Source organism: Saccoglossus kowalevskii, chromosome 3 (assembly GCF_978046115.1).
Source record: "Saccoglossus kowalevskii chromosome 3, keSacKowa6.1, whole genome shotgun sequence".
Classification (NCBI taxonomy): domain Eukaryota; kingdom Metazoa; phylum Hemichordata; class Enteropneusta; family Harrimaniidae; genus Saccoglossus; species Saccoglossus kowalevskii.
The window spans coordinates 1882600-1897636 of NC_140643.1; the positions used below are offsets into that span (position 1 = coordinate 1882600).

General features: G+C 35.6%; 1 protein-coding gene and 1 pseudogene across 2 annotated transcripts in view; one reads left to right on the forward strand and one right to left on the reverse strand.

The window, feature by feature from the left end:
• Positions 1 to 14749, forward strand: part of LOC102804505 (ubiquitin-like protein 4A) — a 48383-nt gene extending 33634 nt beyond the window's left edge. The window contains exon 4 of one of the 2 annotated variants that reach the window (XM_006825306.3): positions 13162 to 14749. In XM_006825306.3, coding sequence (XP_006825369.1) covers positions 13162 to 13260 — 99 coding nt within the window. In that variant the 3' untranslated portion in view covers positions 13261 to 14749. Of the gene's footprint in view, positions 1 to 9562; positions 9628 to 13161 lie in introns of those variants that run through there. The other variant, XM_085496684.1, reaches the window with a different exon arrangement.
• Positions 233 to 4305, reverse strand: LOC146747438 (uncharacterized; annotated as a pseudogene).
• Positions 14750 to 15037: the final 288 nt, after the last annotated feature.

Here is a 15037-nt window from a genome sequence, read left to right on the forward strand (position 1 = left end):
CCATTTTTGATGTCATGTGATAATTATGTAAACAATGTCTGTCCAGTTTGTGCGAACTTGCACCTCTATACTTAGTCTTTTGATATATATAACCTAAATTACTGTTCTGAACGAGACAACAGACAGAGAATGTTTTATTTAAAAACGTCACAAAACCTTCTCGCTACCTTAACTGTACATGTATTTTTTATTTAAAATTATCTTTAAATCGTTTATGTTTTACTTGTTTTGTCTAAAACATTTGCTGCATCAATCTGTTCCAAATATTCGCACGCCAAATATACGTCTTCGAAGTCAGGTTTCGTTTACCGGACCTCCTCCTCGGCGCTCTTGCATTCTGTCCCACAGTCACAGACGTAGCAGGGCGGTCAACATTTTCATTCTGTCGGAGAAAATAATTAAATTGTAACTATAAGATTTGTTAGCCAGTGTCAACAGAAAACGCAATAATTTAGAGTTGGCAACGATGCGGACACAATTACATACCCAGTCAAGGCAGGTGAGATCACTTCGAAATTTGTAGGAATCCCTGAGCTGAAAGTTGATTCTCTTGTCATGGTAAAGTAACGCAACACTGTTGAATGTCTCAACATAGTGAGTGTCTATTCACTGGAAATAATAACAATATGAATCGCTTAGAAAATAAATTGTGGATTTTGTAAATAAATATTGTATTAATTATAATCGTGAAGTAAGCACAACTTACATCGACGTAACTCAACGGGTTTCTGTATATAGAAGTTTGTTTTATAAATTTCTGCAATAAATTAATAGCAACAGGACTTCTCATTATCGTAAACGACGGCTCGTAGTTCGCTTGTGTGCGACATCTCGATGCAGAGTCACAATCAGCATGGTTATTCTGTGAAGTAAATGAAAAAAATATATGTAAAAAGTCAACATTTATTTTAGCTTCAACTTTTAAAGCAACGTTGAAAATCTGTAGATAAATTGTTGTACCTGGTAGTGGTTGACAATATTTTCGAGACTGGCTATCAGTGCGGCAGCGGCGGCATCCCTGTCCCTATTGTTGCCTGCAAGCGTTGTCTTAGCTTTTTTCATGGCCCAATAAAAATGCGTCTTTACGGAAGCAGCTTTTTAAAATAAAGAAAAAGAATTACACATATATATATATATATATATACATTGCACATAAGTCACAATGTTCTAACATTGATAACATTATTCAATATTGACAATACAAAACCACAAATCACGAGTAAGACATACCTTTATCCGACAGTTTTCTGTGCCATGTTTTGTTATGGTTCCTTGCAGCGCCCTTGGTTATGTTTTTTTATTAGTCCCCGTTCGGACGCAGTCCGAAAACGGGGACTTATGTTTTGCCCTGTGTGCATCCGTCCGTCCGTCCGTGCGTTCGTTCGTCCGTGATCACCTGTATCTCGAACATGCATGGACCGATTAAGTTCAAACTTCACTCATACATCACACATTATATGGGACATATGCACATGCATTTTTTTCATGATCTGAATAACGATAGCCGAATAGCGGCCATTTTAAGGCCGAAAATGCATCAAAATCGCACATTTTCACCATTCTGGACCCGGATCTCAGTTATGCATGGACGGATTTTGTTCAAATTTGGTACATACATTAAACATAATAGGACCTTGATGCACGTTGTTTTTTTTTTTGGATCGGGTTCGAAATTGCCGACTGGCGGCCATTTTGTTTTAAAGAATTCAGTTCTGGATCCGTGTCTGAGACATGCTTGGATTGATCGAGTTCAAACTTCACACACACAAGGTACATCATGTCACAAATATGTATGTGCATTTGTTTCATGATCTCATTAACGATAGCCAAATGGCGGCCGCTTTAAGGCCGAAAATGCATTGAAATCGCACATTTTCACCATTCCGGACCCGGATCTCAGTTATGCATGGATGGATTTTGTTCAAATGTGGTACATACATTAAACATAATAGGACCTTGATGCACGTCTTTTTTTTTTTCGCATCAAGTTCGAAATGGCCGACTGGCGGCCATTTTGTTAAAGAATTCAGTTCTGGATCCGTATCCAAGACATGTCTGGATTGATCAAGTTCAAACTTCACACACACATGGTACATCATGTCACAAATAGATATGTGCATTTGTTTCATGATCTGCTTAACAATAGTGAAATGATGGCCATTTTAAGGCCGAAAATGCATCAAAATCACGTATTTTCACAATTCCAGAACCGGATCTCAGTCATGCATGGATGGATTTTGTTCAGATTTAGCACAATGTGTTGTACATATGCAGGTGCATTTCGGTCATGATCTGCTTTGAATGTATATGTCACTCAAATATGAACGGAACGGGGACGTGTCATTGACAATGACTTGTTTTCTTTCCAATTTCTTTGGTAGCTAGGCAATGAACATATTTATTTGATTTAGTAATACAATATCTTAATATATAGCTAAGTGTTCGAAATTAAATCATGTATACGCAACTAATTGTAATGTAAGTAATATATTTACCATGCCATGTGTGGTTGCTACTGACTGTGTCCGGACGTTCCTCTCTCAGGAAATTATTTACGGACATGTTTTTGTCGTGGCCATGAACCAATATTGGTACTCCTGTAAAAGAGACAGCAATATGAATGACGTGGGTTTCGTTGCAGTCTGGTACAATAGATATGAATCATGTTTTAAATCAGCATGTAAATATTACTGTACCTTCACATATACCTAGAGATTGAACAAATAACTCGGGATTAACACCTTACATTTGCATAAACCCATGACTGACAGCCAGTTTGAGCAGTCAAAACGACTGTTTGAATCATGCTTTTCCGTAGCTTTTACGCGGAAATCGCACTGACATCGCACCGAACTCGTAAATTAACATCGCAGTTGTATCGCGGACATATTCATGTTTGTGTACAACATGAAAATAAAGCACCACAGGCGTTAAGATTGCCGAAAAGAGTGATTTTGCGGAGCACCCCGAAGAGATGTTTCACGCTTGAGTGTCATTTGCATACTGAAAAGTGGCGGCCATCTTTCCTTTTATACACCCAGACCCGCGGTTTAAGTGGTCCGTACGTGAATGTTGTCAAGTTTGAGAGTGTGTTTGACGTACATCGACGTGAACATTATTGCTACAATTTTGGGCTTGAACATGTTCTATATTCACCAAAAACAACAACGTACCTGAAACAAAAGTAACCGTCCGATCTAAACAACCTGCGTCTTAACTCTATGAAAATCGAGTCTTATCTCCCTTGCGTTTCCGATCGAAAGAAGGTCGGGCCAATCTACCATGATTGTTTGCTTATCATCAATTCAACACAGCTGTGAGATTGGTTGTTTATTAGAGGTGACTGGGAACCAAAATTTGGGACGTGAATCCCTCCGGTAACAAAAAGGGTGATAATAACCAAGGGGTGAAAGACTTTTTACATCTGTAATAGCGACCGAATAGATTCCGGGACACGCAGAGATCAGACAAATAGAGACCGATATTATTGTCTAATATCGGGTAATGTCTAATAAAGTCTAAGTTAGGCACTCATGTCTAGGCAACTATTGGATATTGGATAATTATTGTCTAATAAAATCTACTGAAATGTTGGCATCACTAACTTGTGTTACGGATTTTCTTTGATATTATCGTCTGATAAAGTCTATAAGTTAGACAACCATGTGTGGGTAACTATTGGGGGAAGATCGTTTATATCCAATATTATTGATAATGTCGAATATTGGAGAAAAACGAACTGTCCCAATAGTTGCCTAGACAGACCTGTCTAACTTTGACATTTTTAGACATTGTTAGACGAAATTATCGATAACATCGGTGAAAAACAAACTGCCTCAATAATTGCCTAAAAAAGGCTTGTTTAAGGTAGCGGGACTATTATTTGCATACTTGTTTTCATCTTCTAATTGTGACCAAATGACTACAAATAGACCCAGGAAAGTATATATTTTTAGAATCGCCAGACTTCAAGCTTTACAAAGGTGTGTTTGCCATGCCCGTATCTGCATTCTATGACCCGTTAAAAATTGCACCATTTTTGCTACCGTCATCAGGGCGGCAATCCTCCGAGCTGACCTTGTGGTTCATGAGAAAGAAGTCGATAACTTCGCTCAGGATCGAGTAATTTGCATTTCTGACGATATCAACTCGAGACCGTAGAGTTGACAATTTGTTTAGCAGTAACCTCTTTTCCTCTGCGGAAGGAGCGGAAAATTCTATCTGACCACGAATAGTTGAGTCACATTGCCTTCGTTGGTTGCGTGCCTTGATTGCTTCTTTAGTCATAGACGGCCTAACATCCATTTTTTTTTATAAATGTTTTCTGTAAAAAAAAATAATTACGCATTTATGCTGGCGATAAGAAGTATTTTTTTCACTTTTTCTAGTTGTTCAATAGTCTGGTAAATTGAATGTGTCTGGTCAGTTTTATGCAAGTAACGCGTTTTAAAAAATAGTGTCCTGAATTTCAATTACTGTTTTAGTCGCATTGCCTCCAACTCAAGCCACAACTCGTTGGTAAATAATCGATGAAATAGTTTGTCTGGACACATTCAAGTTCCTCTCACTGTCACCTCAAAGCTGTGAAAATTTGGTGTTAATCCGACGACAATAAGTATACGTTATTTTTTGATAAAGACCTTGTATTTTGAAAAACATAAACTCCTAGAAAACGTCCATGAAGTAACAGCAAAGATTTTCAAACTTGTTTATCAGCACAATCAATTTGTTTTTCCATCAAGATCTGCTTTAACATGTGTAGGGACATCCAAATGTGTAAGACTATTGGAAACCAAAAAAATAAAGGAATGGGATAGCTATAATTGGATAAATTCGTCATATGAAAACACCAAAATCAATGATTTTTTTTCAGTGACTGTATGACCTTGTGTCTGACACATTCATATGCAAATGACTAATCTATGAAACAAACAGGGGCGGAGACAAACCACTCAAATGTTTGGAAACACTCATTGTGTGTCAGATAGCTACTGATAACACATCCTAACATTGCTTTGTCTTGAGTTTATCTTTGAAACTTATAGGCACACAGATTAAACCTGTGTTGTTGATTTTGGAAAACACTACTGAGGCTGCCTTGCTTCCCTTCAGAAAATCTACATTTTAACCAACTTACATGACATTCTATGTTATGTTGACTTTATCACATGAAAGTTTATAGTGCATTTCATCAATTAATAAATAAATGTGAAAATTGTAATTTTCAACACAAATAATAGTCTCGCTACCTTAACTTAGACATTTTAGACGATAATATCGGATAACGTTAAAAAGTGCAATGTCGCGCCTTCCTCAAATATGTTGTATTTGTTACCTACCTATTGAATTCCTTCATTGAAAACATGTTTAGGCAGAAAATTGGGAAACTTTCTTATGGGACATACTTAAATGTTTTGTAAATGTAAAGTTACACCAGAAATATTGCATAGTGACACCATTTGTATTACTTGATTATAGATTCCCGGGAAACAAATACCGGATTCTGCTGTAAATTCGCTCATCCGAAAAATCGCCGGCAGTTGGACCACCCAAAACGAAAGACGCTATTCAAGTTTCAATTTATTAAATTTTATTCATTTTGTTCTTGCTGGATTAAAAAGTAGACCGCGCATCTTTCTCCCAAAAAATCACATTAACGAACCTTGTGTGCCAAATACAATTATTTTGTTTCATTTTATAACGAAAGTATATTCTAAATAAAAGAAGTTTCAAATAAAAACAAACCCAACTGCATTACTCAGTAGCAAATGATCGCGGTAGCGCAATCCGGTCATGCTGCACTTCACGATTGTTGATTATTACCTAGTAATGATTAAAATAACATGAAAAAAATAAATTCGTTGAATTGTTATGAAATGTAAATAAATTTCAACTTATTTCATCGTAAGCGAATGATTCTGATCGCATTTTCAACACTCAATGCTGTAGAAATGAATATCTACCATGTTTGACCTGGACGGTGTTCCTTGACCTGACAGGTCAAATTGATACTTAAAGATACACTAGCTGTAACGACCTAGTTTTTTGTATTGCAAACGTGTTCTACATGAATAGCAATTATTTCCGTTCTATTAGCTGAAACTAGTTCAATTATTTGGTACCGGGCCCTTCTGTATGCTTTATAAGCTCGCTAAAAGCACTGAATCAACATCGTGAAGTGTTTATTGTACGTACCCTAAGCTCCGTTTGTTAAACCATCATACGTCATTACTGATTGTTTACGCGTGCGCAATTCCGAGTACTTCGTTGTGTCGTCACCGGAAGCGCTGTCCCAGCACAAACCTGTGTCATATGACGCCTTACCGTTGTGTCGTCACCGGAAGCGCTGTCCCAGCACAAACCTGTGTCATATGACGCCTTACCGTTGTGTCGTCACCGGAAGCGCTGTCCCAGCACAAACCTGTGTCATATGACGCCTTACCATTGTGTCGTCACCGGAAGCGCTGTCCCAGCACAAACCTGTGTCATATGACGCCTTACCATTGTGTCGTCACCGGAAGCGCTGTCCCAGCACAAACCTGTGTCATATGACGCCTTACCATTGTGTCGTCACCGGAAGCGCTGTCCCAGCACAAACCTGTGTCATATGACGCCTTACCATTGTGTCGTCACCGGAAGCGCTGTCCCAGCACAAACCTGTGTCATATGACGCCTTACCGTTGTGTCGTCACCGGAAGCGCTGTCCCAGCACAAACCTGTGTCATATGACGCCTTACCGTTGTGTCGTCACCGGAAGCGCTGTCCCAGCACAAACCTGTGTCATATGACGCCTTACCGTTGTGTCGTCACCGGAAGCGCTGTCCCAGCACAAACCTGTGTCATATGACGCCTTACCGTTGTGTCGTCACCGGAAGCGCTGTCCCAGCACAAACCTGTGTCATATGATGCCTTACTAGCCGATTTTGGCTAAAATTCCGCTCCGCCGCCTCTTTACAACAGTGTTTATACGCAGAACTTGATATTGCTTTTTACAATTTGGGTTGCCTTTGAATCACATATTTTAGTGAAATATTGTTTATAAAGTGAAATATTATTGTCATACATAATTCAATCTTTGAAACAACAGAAACTAACACATAATAACGATAATCAAATTTGTGTTTGAAGTTCGAAAGTAGTTGCGTTATTTCCAGTTTCAACTAGTTCGAAAATAGAACGTCCTTGAGCACAATAAAATCACGCGTAGAACTCCATCCGAACCAGCTAAACTTATTGCAATTTGTGCGATTTGGGCCCAGATTGTTCTTACAAGCTTTCTAAGTTTCATTTATCATTATTTAGTAAACAGGTCTCTGAAACGATTTAATATATCCGTAAAATACGTGGCAATCGACAATTGACTTTGAAACGTTCGAAATTTCGAACAAACTCCCGGCACACCTAGCGCGATATGCGTCAGATCGGTGTAGAAGATTCCGAACTGCAGCGTCAATGATTGTTGGAGTTCTTCATCTCGTGATCAGTCAGACCACCTAGAAATATGGCGTTGAGTTCGATCGTGAGCATTTTCTCGGCATTCGTATCCGCACAGAGATCGATGTACATTTTATTATAACAGGAGATAAGCAATTTCAAAGATAAATGTAACAAGTTTTCAACCCAAAATAGTTATTTAGAACGCCGTTAGAGACGTTTTCATTACAGCTACTGGGCCTTTAACCAATGAAAACAATGGATGATGCCAACGTGTTCAAATTACCATAGCTCATATAAATATGTTAATGTTATTGAACGCAGCATGGAAGAGATTTGCCGATGTTGCTGTACGATCTTTTTGCTTGGATTTTGATGGGAAAAAGACATGATTTGTTTTTAAATAAAAAAATTTGTTGTTTTCAAAAGATAAACTGAGCATTTAAAGAATAATTTAACATTGTTTACAGCGATAACAGCTCATTAGCGAAGCTTCCCTGGGAAGTTTGAATTACTAAACGAAGTACAGGACGACGAAGATAAAATATCCAAGAGTCAACACATACCAAAAATTATATCTGAAAAGTGAATATTCGTGGTGTATTTTAGGTCTAACCGGACCATAAGTGTAAATTTGTTAGTACTCTAAATATCCAAACATATTTTAGTATAAGATAGTAATTAGATTCCACCTCAATTATGATAATATGGATCACTTGGTATTTTTTTTAGCAAGCAGTCAAAAATATTTTGTTTAATTACAATGTGCTGTACATGTGTAAGCAGAATTTACATTTATGTTGCACCTGACACATTCAGTTATATGTGATCACTTAATTGTAGAATATTAGACTGATATTTAATACTTCCTATACATAAATATTTACTCATTCTGTATTGTTCATACATGTGAGCTTACAATAAACTAACTATCTGTTGTCTGATAAAGTACCTCTGTTTAAGATACATACAGTCAAATCAAAGCTAATGGGTTAGCCATTTTCAGCCAAGTTGAAATTAGCATTTGTTTAACAGTCAATATTATAAGAATATATTTGTGAGGATGCCACAAACATCAATGAAGAGAACACTACAGCCAGAGAATCAACCTTTTCACCAACAGACTTTCTTTTAAATTTCACACTTTCCCATATATCGTATACGTCAATATTTCTGGAAATAAACCCTAATTTTGGAGAAAAAAATTTGAGTCAATTTTTAATTTTCACTAAAAAAATTTGGCTATTTTTGTCGCTGTCTTCTGAAGGAAAGTACAGACTATAAACAGGACTATTTTGTGAATTTGAGATGAAAAGAAAGAACTGGTGGTGAAAAGATTAAGTATTTTCATTGATATTCAAACCAGGTTTTTGCTGTTTCACAAACTGACCACACAACAACACTTTAATTTGTGGCACAATTTCTAATATAGAAAAAATGTATTAAGCTTTAGCAGAGACTCATAACTTGCTGGTTTTGACATTGCTTTTACTCTGTGCTGTTGTTTTTTTTGCATAATTTCCTGTCAACATATTGAAATTATTATATGAACATGTGATTAAGTTATTAGTCCCCGTTCAGGCACAGCCTGAAAAGGGGACTTTATAATTCAGGTTATGTCCATTTTTCCGTCTCCAACATTTTCTCAGAAATTCTACAGCAGATATCAGTGAAACTTGGCAGGTTGATGAACAAGTCTCTACTGAGTATGCACGTAATTTTTTTTCCAGATCTGAAAATCCCAAGTGGGTCTTTTTCACGATTTTCATCAAAAATTACCTCTCCCGGCAACATTGACAGAACGTCTGCGCATGCTCAGAATAAATTAATTACTGTAAAATACTTTATTTTTGCTTGCAACATTTTTTTGCTATTTTTGCTGAAGGAATGTTTCAGTTAAAATAAAATCTAGCGAATATACCCTTTTCTTATATTTTACAGTCAACTTGTCGAAAATCAATGAAAATAAATTCAATACAAAACACCCAGAAAAAGTCTTTTCAGCAAATGATAATCCAGCTATTATTTTACAGTAGATTAGATCTGTGAGTAACGCTACAGCACGTGATTTCTCCATTGCGTGCAATTTATTATTGTACTGTTTATACATGTGTTCTGTTTGGCTCAGTGGTCTCATTCACTAGTTACTAGAAGAACTAGTAACTTTATTTGATTTCAAGAACTTCAAGAAGGCGGCATAAGAGACATGTTTGCAAAGGTAAGTTCTCCAGTTTCAACAAAATTGAATGTATATTGGGGTACGATTAGTGTACATTCCGTAACGTACGGACGTGAATATTATGATGATTGCCAGCTTTATATTCTTGTGAAAAGCCAAAAAAGCAAACAATTGTCCCCAATCTACGAAACTAGTTCGTAAACTGTCAAATTATTGTACATGGGGGACATAGTTTTCAACTACGGTAAATTGTTATCCGGTCTTTTGCTTGTGTCGCGATTTCCGAAATATCCACAACTCGGGGGGGTGGGGGGGGGGGGGTGTCCCTGTATCGATCAATTTATTCATTATATAATAGTAGGTTGCCTATGATTATATTCGTATTTTTTATGTTGTGAGCATTAAACTGTTAGTTGTAATGAAGATTTTGCCGATCTCCTGCGATTCAACATGGCGGATGTACAGTGACAACACGTGTATTTATGGTCGGTCGAGTCGTCTGCAACAGACTATGAAATCGCCCGGCGTTTTTTCGGCAGTTTTTTTTTTTAATATTTTGGATATTTCATTTACCGTAGTCATTGACACCTATCCAAGAGTATGATGTTATTGTGAATAGCCTGAATGGGTAAGCTTCGTTTCGACAATGAGCTGTTATTTCTGTGAACAATGTTAAATTATTCTTTGAATGCTCAGTTTATTTTTTGAAAACAACTAATTTTTGGATTAAAATCAAAGCATAAAGATCTTGCTAGAACATCGGTAAATCTGCTACCGCGTTGCGTTCACCACAAGGTCACTGAACCGTCATTAACATATTTAAATGAGCCACGTGTAAATGAGAGCATGGCAGATATCGTATCGCTTTGAGCATTTACATTCGAGCAAAATCATCCGTTTACGATGAAACTAAGTTGAATATTACTTCCAATTCATAAAAATTCAACGAATTAATTGTTTGTGCGTTATTATAATCATTACTGAATAATAATCAACAATTGCAATACTTCGAAAACAAGTAAGTTATTCACTTGCGAAACACAGAATGACCAGATTGTGCTACCGTGATCATTCGCTACCGGTACTAACCACTAAGCAATGTATTCGTGTTTGTATTTATTTGAAACTTCTTTTAGAACATACTTTACTTTCGTTATCAACAAAATTATAAAAAAATTATGCATATTACATTATGTGATTTTTTTTTGGGGGGGGGGATTCAATTCCAACATTTTGCAGTGCCTATGAACCAAAGGCCTTTCACTCTTCTCTGAGTGTGACACCTAAACCAGAGGTTTTATGGTGTATAAACTGGCACTAAATGAAAAGGCCATTGAACCTTATTCAAATTTATAAGTACATGTTATTATGTATTTTATTATGAAAACTGACTAAATTAAATGTGATCTTATTTTTAATTGTTTGAACAGAATGATTTATATCGGTAATGACGATTTCATCCGATATTAATTGTGCAATTGTTAAAATGTCTACCTACGCATTTATTGTTTTTGTTTGTAAAATAGACATTTGTAAAAAAAAATTACAAAATCATGTTTGATTAAAATTCAAAAAAAAACAAGATGTAGCCATGTAGCCCCTTTTCTGTTATGTTTCCAACTTCTTCCAAAGTAAAACTGGCGAAGGCATGTAATTGCCATACAATCATCATTTGTGGGAAAACTTGTATGTTATTGAAAATCTTTATTTTGTTGTCTGTGAATTAATATAATATTTGAAATGGCGTAATGGTGCAAAATATTCTCAAACAATCAGTCTTCTGGTGGCACTACACTGCGCATTTATGCACAGTCAGTATCCCAATGCGCGATCACAGCTTACTAAGTGATGATGGTGGTTGAAATGGAAAACTGAATACAAAAATCCAGTAACATCTCAAACGTCTGCTGTGAATGCATGTTTCGTTGCATCAAATAAATAACCCAATTTTATGATAGAAGCTTGCGATCTTGCGCCATACAGGGTCAAGTGATTGAGCAATAAAAAACATGGTACCAATGATCTGAAATTTCAGGAGTGCTCGCTGAAGGTTTATCAATCCTGCGTATTGTCTTGTTCTTTTTCAATCCTGCATTTCAGTTACTAGAATTTATACTAAAAAAAATAGTTTCTGTTTTTCTTCTAATAACTCGGCCACTCTGCTCAATTTCGCAGGGCAATTTTTTCTGGGTTCCTACAACATGGAGTGTCAGGGACTTTATTGAAATGTTGTACACAAATTTCATAAAATCCTGAATATATCTAGAAGTGAAAATTACCGGTAAATGGTTTACAGTATTTTATACCCATTAATAATGATTGAAATGCAATAATATCACTGCACTAAAAAGACTTCAAACAATTATTGTTACTTCTCCATTGAAGGTTATGAGCAGACCAACCTTTACTTGCTCTGAAAACATAGCTTTTACAATTGTTTAAATTAACAGATGTTCTATGTACAATGAATACATTTTAAATAATAAACCTTACTGTGTTAATAACAAATTGTTTTTGACAACATGAGAATGATTCTGATGCCCAATGGTGATGTTGAAACAAACCCAGGTCCTGGTAATATACTAAGACCTGATTAACAAAGAAGTCATGTACATCAAGGTTCAGTCAGATTTATGGATGCAGTTTCTTGAGCAAGTATACATGTATGACAAATAGTTTTGTTGCACTTGTGTACTCTGAGATTCTGAACATGGGTCAGTGGAAGTTTTTAGTTGTCAGTACAAAACTAGATTATGGGAAATCACTTTATGAGTTGTACCCACAAAGAGTACATATTTATTCACCTGTTTGCAGATGTTCCTTGTACTACCTGTACTTTATAATCAAATAACGGGGACTGTGACATTTCATGTCTTGTTTCATAACCTTTGTTCAGGGTTCTTCCAAGCGCTGTATATACTAGGGTTTGCAAACTCTTTGATTTTGGATAAACAATAGAGTTAATTTAGCACAACAATTGAATAAAATAGAAGTGATTAACATATTATATTATATTATAAATATAAATTAACCAGTACTCCATGCTTTTTTCCCTGTAATAACACTATTGTTTGTGTCAGAATGTGACTTTGGATGTTTTATTATTCAAATATGTATAACCATTATGTTAAACACAGCAAATGGAGTGGCCAAATGCACAATAGCAATTCAAAATATGCATGAAAAAAATCAACTTTAGAATATTTTATCTTATTTGCATAGTTTTGCAGTCACTTTAATAATATTCCACAAGCTTATGACTATGAATATCTTCTAAATTATTTGTGAACATGAATTTAAACAATTTTAAGACCCCTTCACTATTTTCAATTTAATTAATAAACATTTTTATTGAGTATATTATTTCTTTTTTTTGTGGTTAACTGCATTTTGTCTTATGGGCGTGCATTACTTGACTTGGCTAGTACAGCAGCTTTTCTTAGATTCATTCAATATTTATTTGGTATAATAGTATGATTTGTCAATGTATTCCCATAGCAGTTCGGGTGAACATTTGTATAATTTGATGGTAATCTTATATCTTGCAGGAATTTGAGAATGCTATGTCCAGTCTTAGTCTTGATGATTTAGAAAGAATATCATCATATAATCTAGAATCAAGACACAGTGTAAAAAGTGGCATATGAGAGCAAAATACAACAAGAATACACACATGTACAACTCTATAATAATTTTACTTGAACTTGAATAAAAAACATATTGATGTGGACCAACAAAGTTTTTGACACAAAATATTGTCATTGCTATATGCATGAAAATATGTGCACATGTGAAAAACTTCTTAATAGCATTCTACTTTAAGTCCCAAAACAAAAAATGTTCAACAGGGGGATATGGTTTCATAAGCCACATCTCCATAACCAAACACTAGAGGGCTTTCTGATTCTATTGAATTTCCACAAAATTTCTTGCATGTATGGGATTGATGTTTTATGGCTAGGGAAGTGAGTGGGACATATGCAGACAACAAACTTGAAAGCTATCTTAAAAGGAAAAAAGCTAAAAACATAATACCCCCAGATGTGTTTTTCCACCAAATGCTCAAATTTTCTAATATTGTATACAATTTATCTGTGTCAGTACGATACATAAGTGATATATTGCCTGTTGACCACAAAAGGGGGACTAAAAGGTGTCATTCTATTTTTAACGACTAAAATAATGATTTTTATTTTGTTTTTACGTTTAATATCTTCACTTTATGTGCATTTTTAACATTCCAATTTTCGTTACTATAATGATATACATGAGTTATATGCACACCCAAACTTTGTACAAATTGGCATCAGTATCTCTCACATTATAGATGAAAGCATTTTCTCAATTTTTCACAACAGTGGATGTGATGTTACACCTTACCCACAATCCTTTGCTGGAGAATCAAGATGACTACATAATATTTGTAAAAGTAAATATCTGGAGAATGAACAGTGATAAACAAAAACTGTAAAATGCATTCCCCTACCTTTGTGGAGCTCTTACCTTGGGGAGCATTATGTTGTCTGGTTTGACTTAGTGTTTTCAACTATAGTTTTATTGGAAGCAATGTCAATAAAATTACTTAACATACAATTCAAAAGAAAACTATATTTTAGAGTATACAAATTAGATATCATCTGTGTACAATTGTCAATCAAGCAAAAGATGATCTTAAAAATGATCACCTTTAGCACGCGACTAGATAATTTATGCAAACCTATAGGTCAATTTTATTGGGACATAAATATGCATACAGGGCAGGAATAACCTGTGATCTGTTTAAATTGCTGCGTAACCTGTCATATCATTTACTTGTCAAAACATCAGACATTGTCATGTGGCAATGACACATTTCTTTTTATTGATTAGCAAGATTTATAATAATTGTTCTTCAGTGAAAACACAATGATTTTGGCACATTGGAACTATACATCTGTCATTCCATGCTGAACTAAGGTCTAAACTAAGCTTGCCACTAGTCATGTAACCAAAATCACCAATAAAAATACTTGTTTACACATAGGGAGCTTTGTGCATATATTTACTTGGTGGTACAGTAATTGAAATTTTTATAAATGAACCTTTATTGATTGTATGTCTTTATATTCAAGTGATATTAAACATCATTAATCAGTACACTTCTGCTCATTTACCTAATTATGTAAATTACTTTTAGTCCCAGTTTTTGACGAAGTGTATTACTACTACTACTTTTATCCAACAAAATCAAGTCTATCTCTATCAGCAATGCTGCTCTGGGATTCACAGACCACTTACTTGTACGTATACATTTATCACACAAACACGTTAGTAACCGTAACCCAGTGTGATGCTTGAGCACATCAGTGCTGGATGACAATGATTATTTGGAAATTATTTCCGAATTTTGGGCTAGCTGGCAGCAACACCGCGCCAATTACGCGA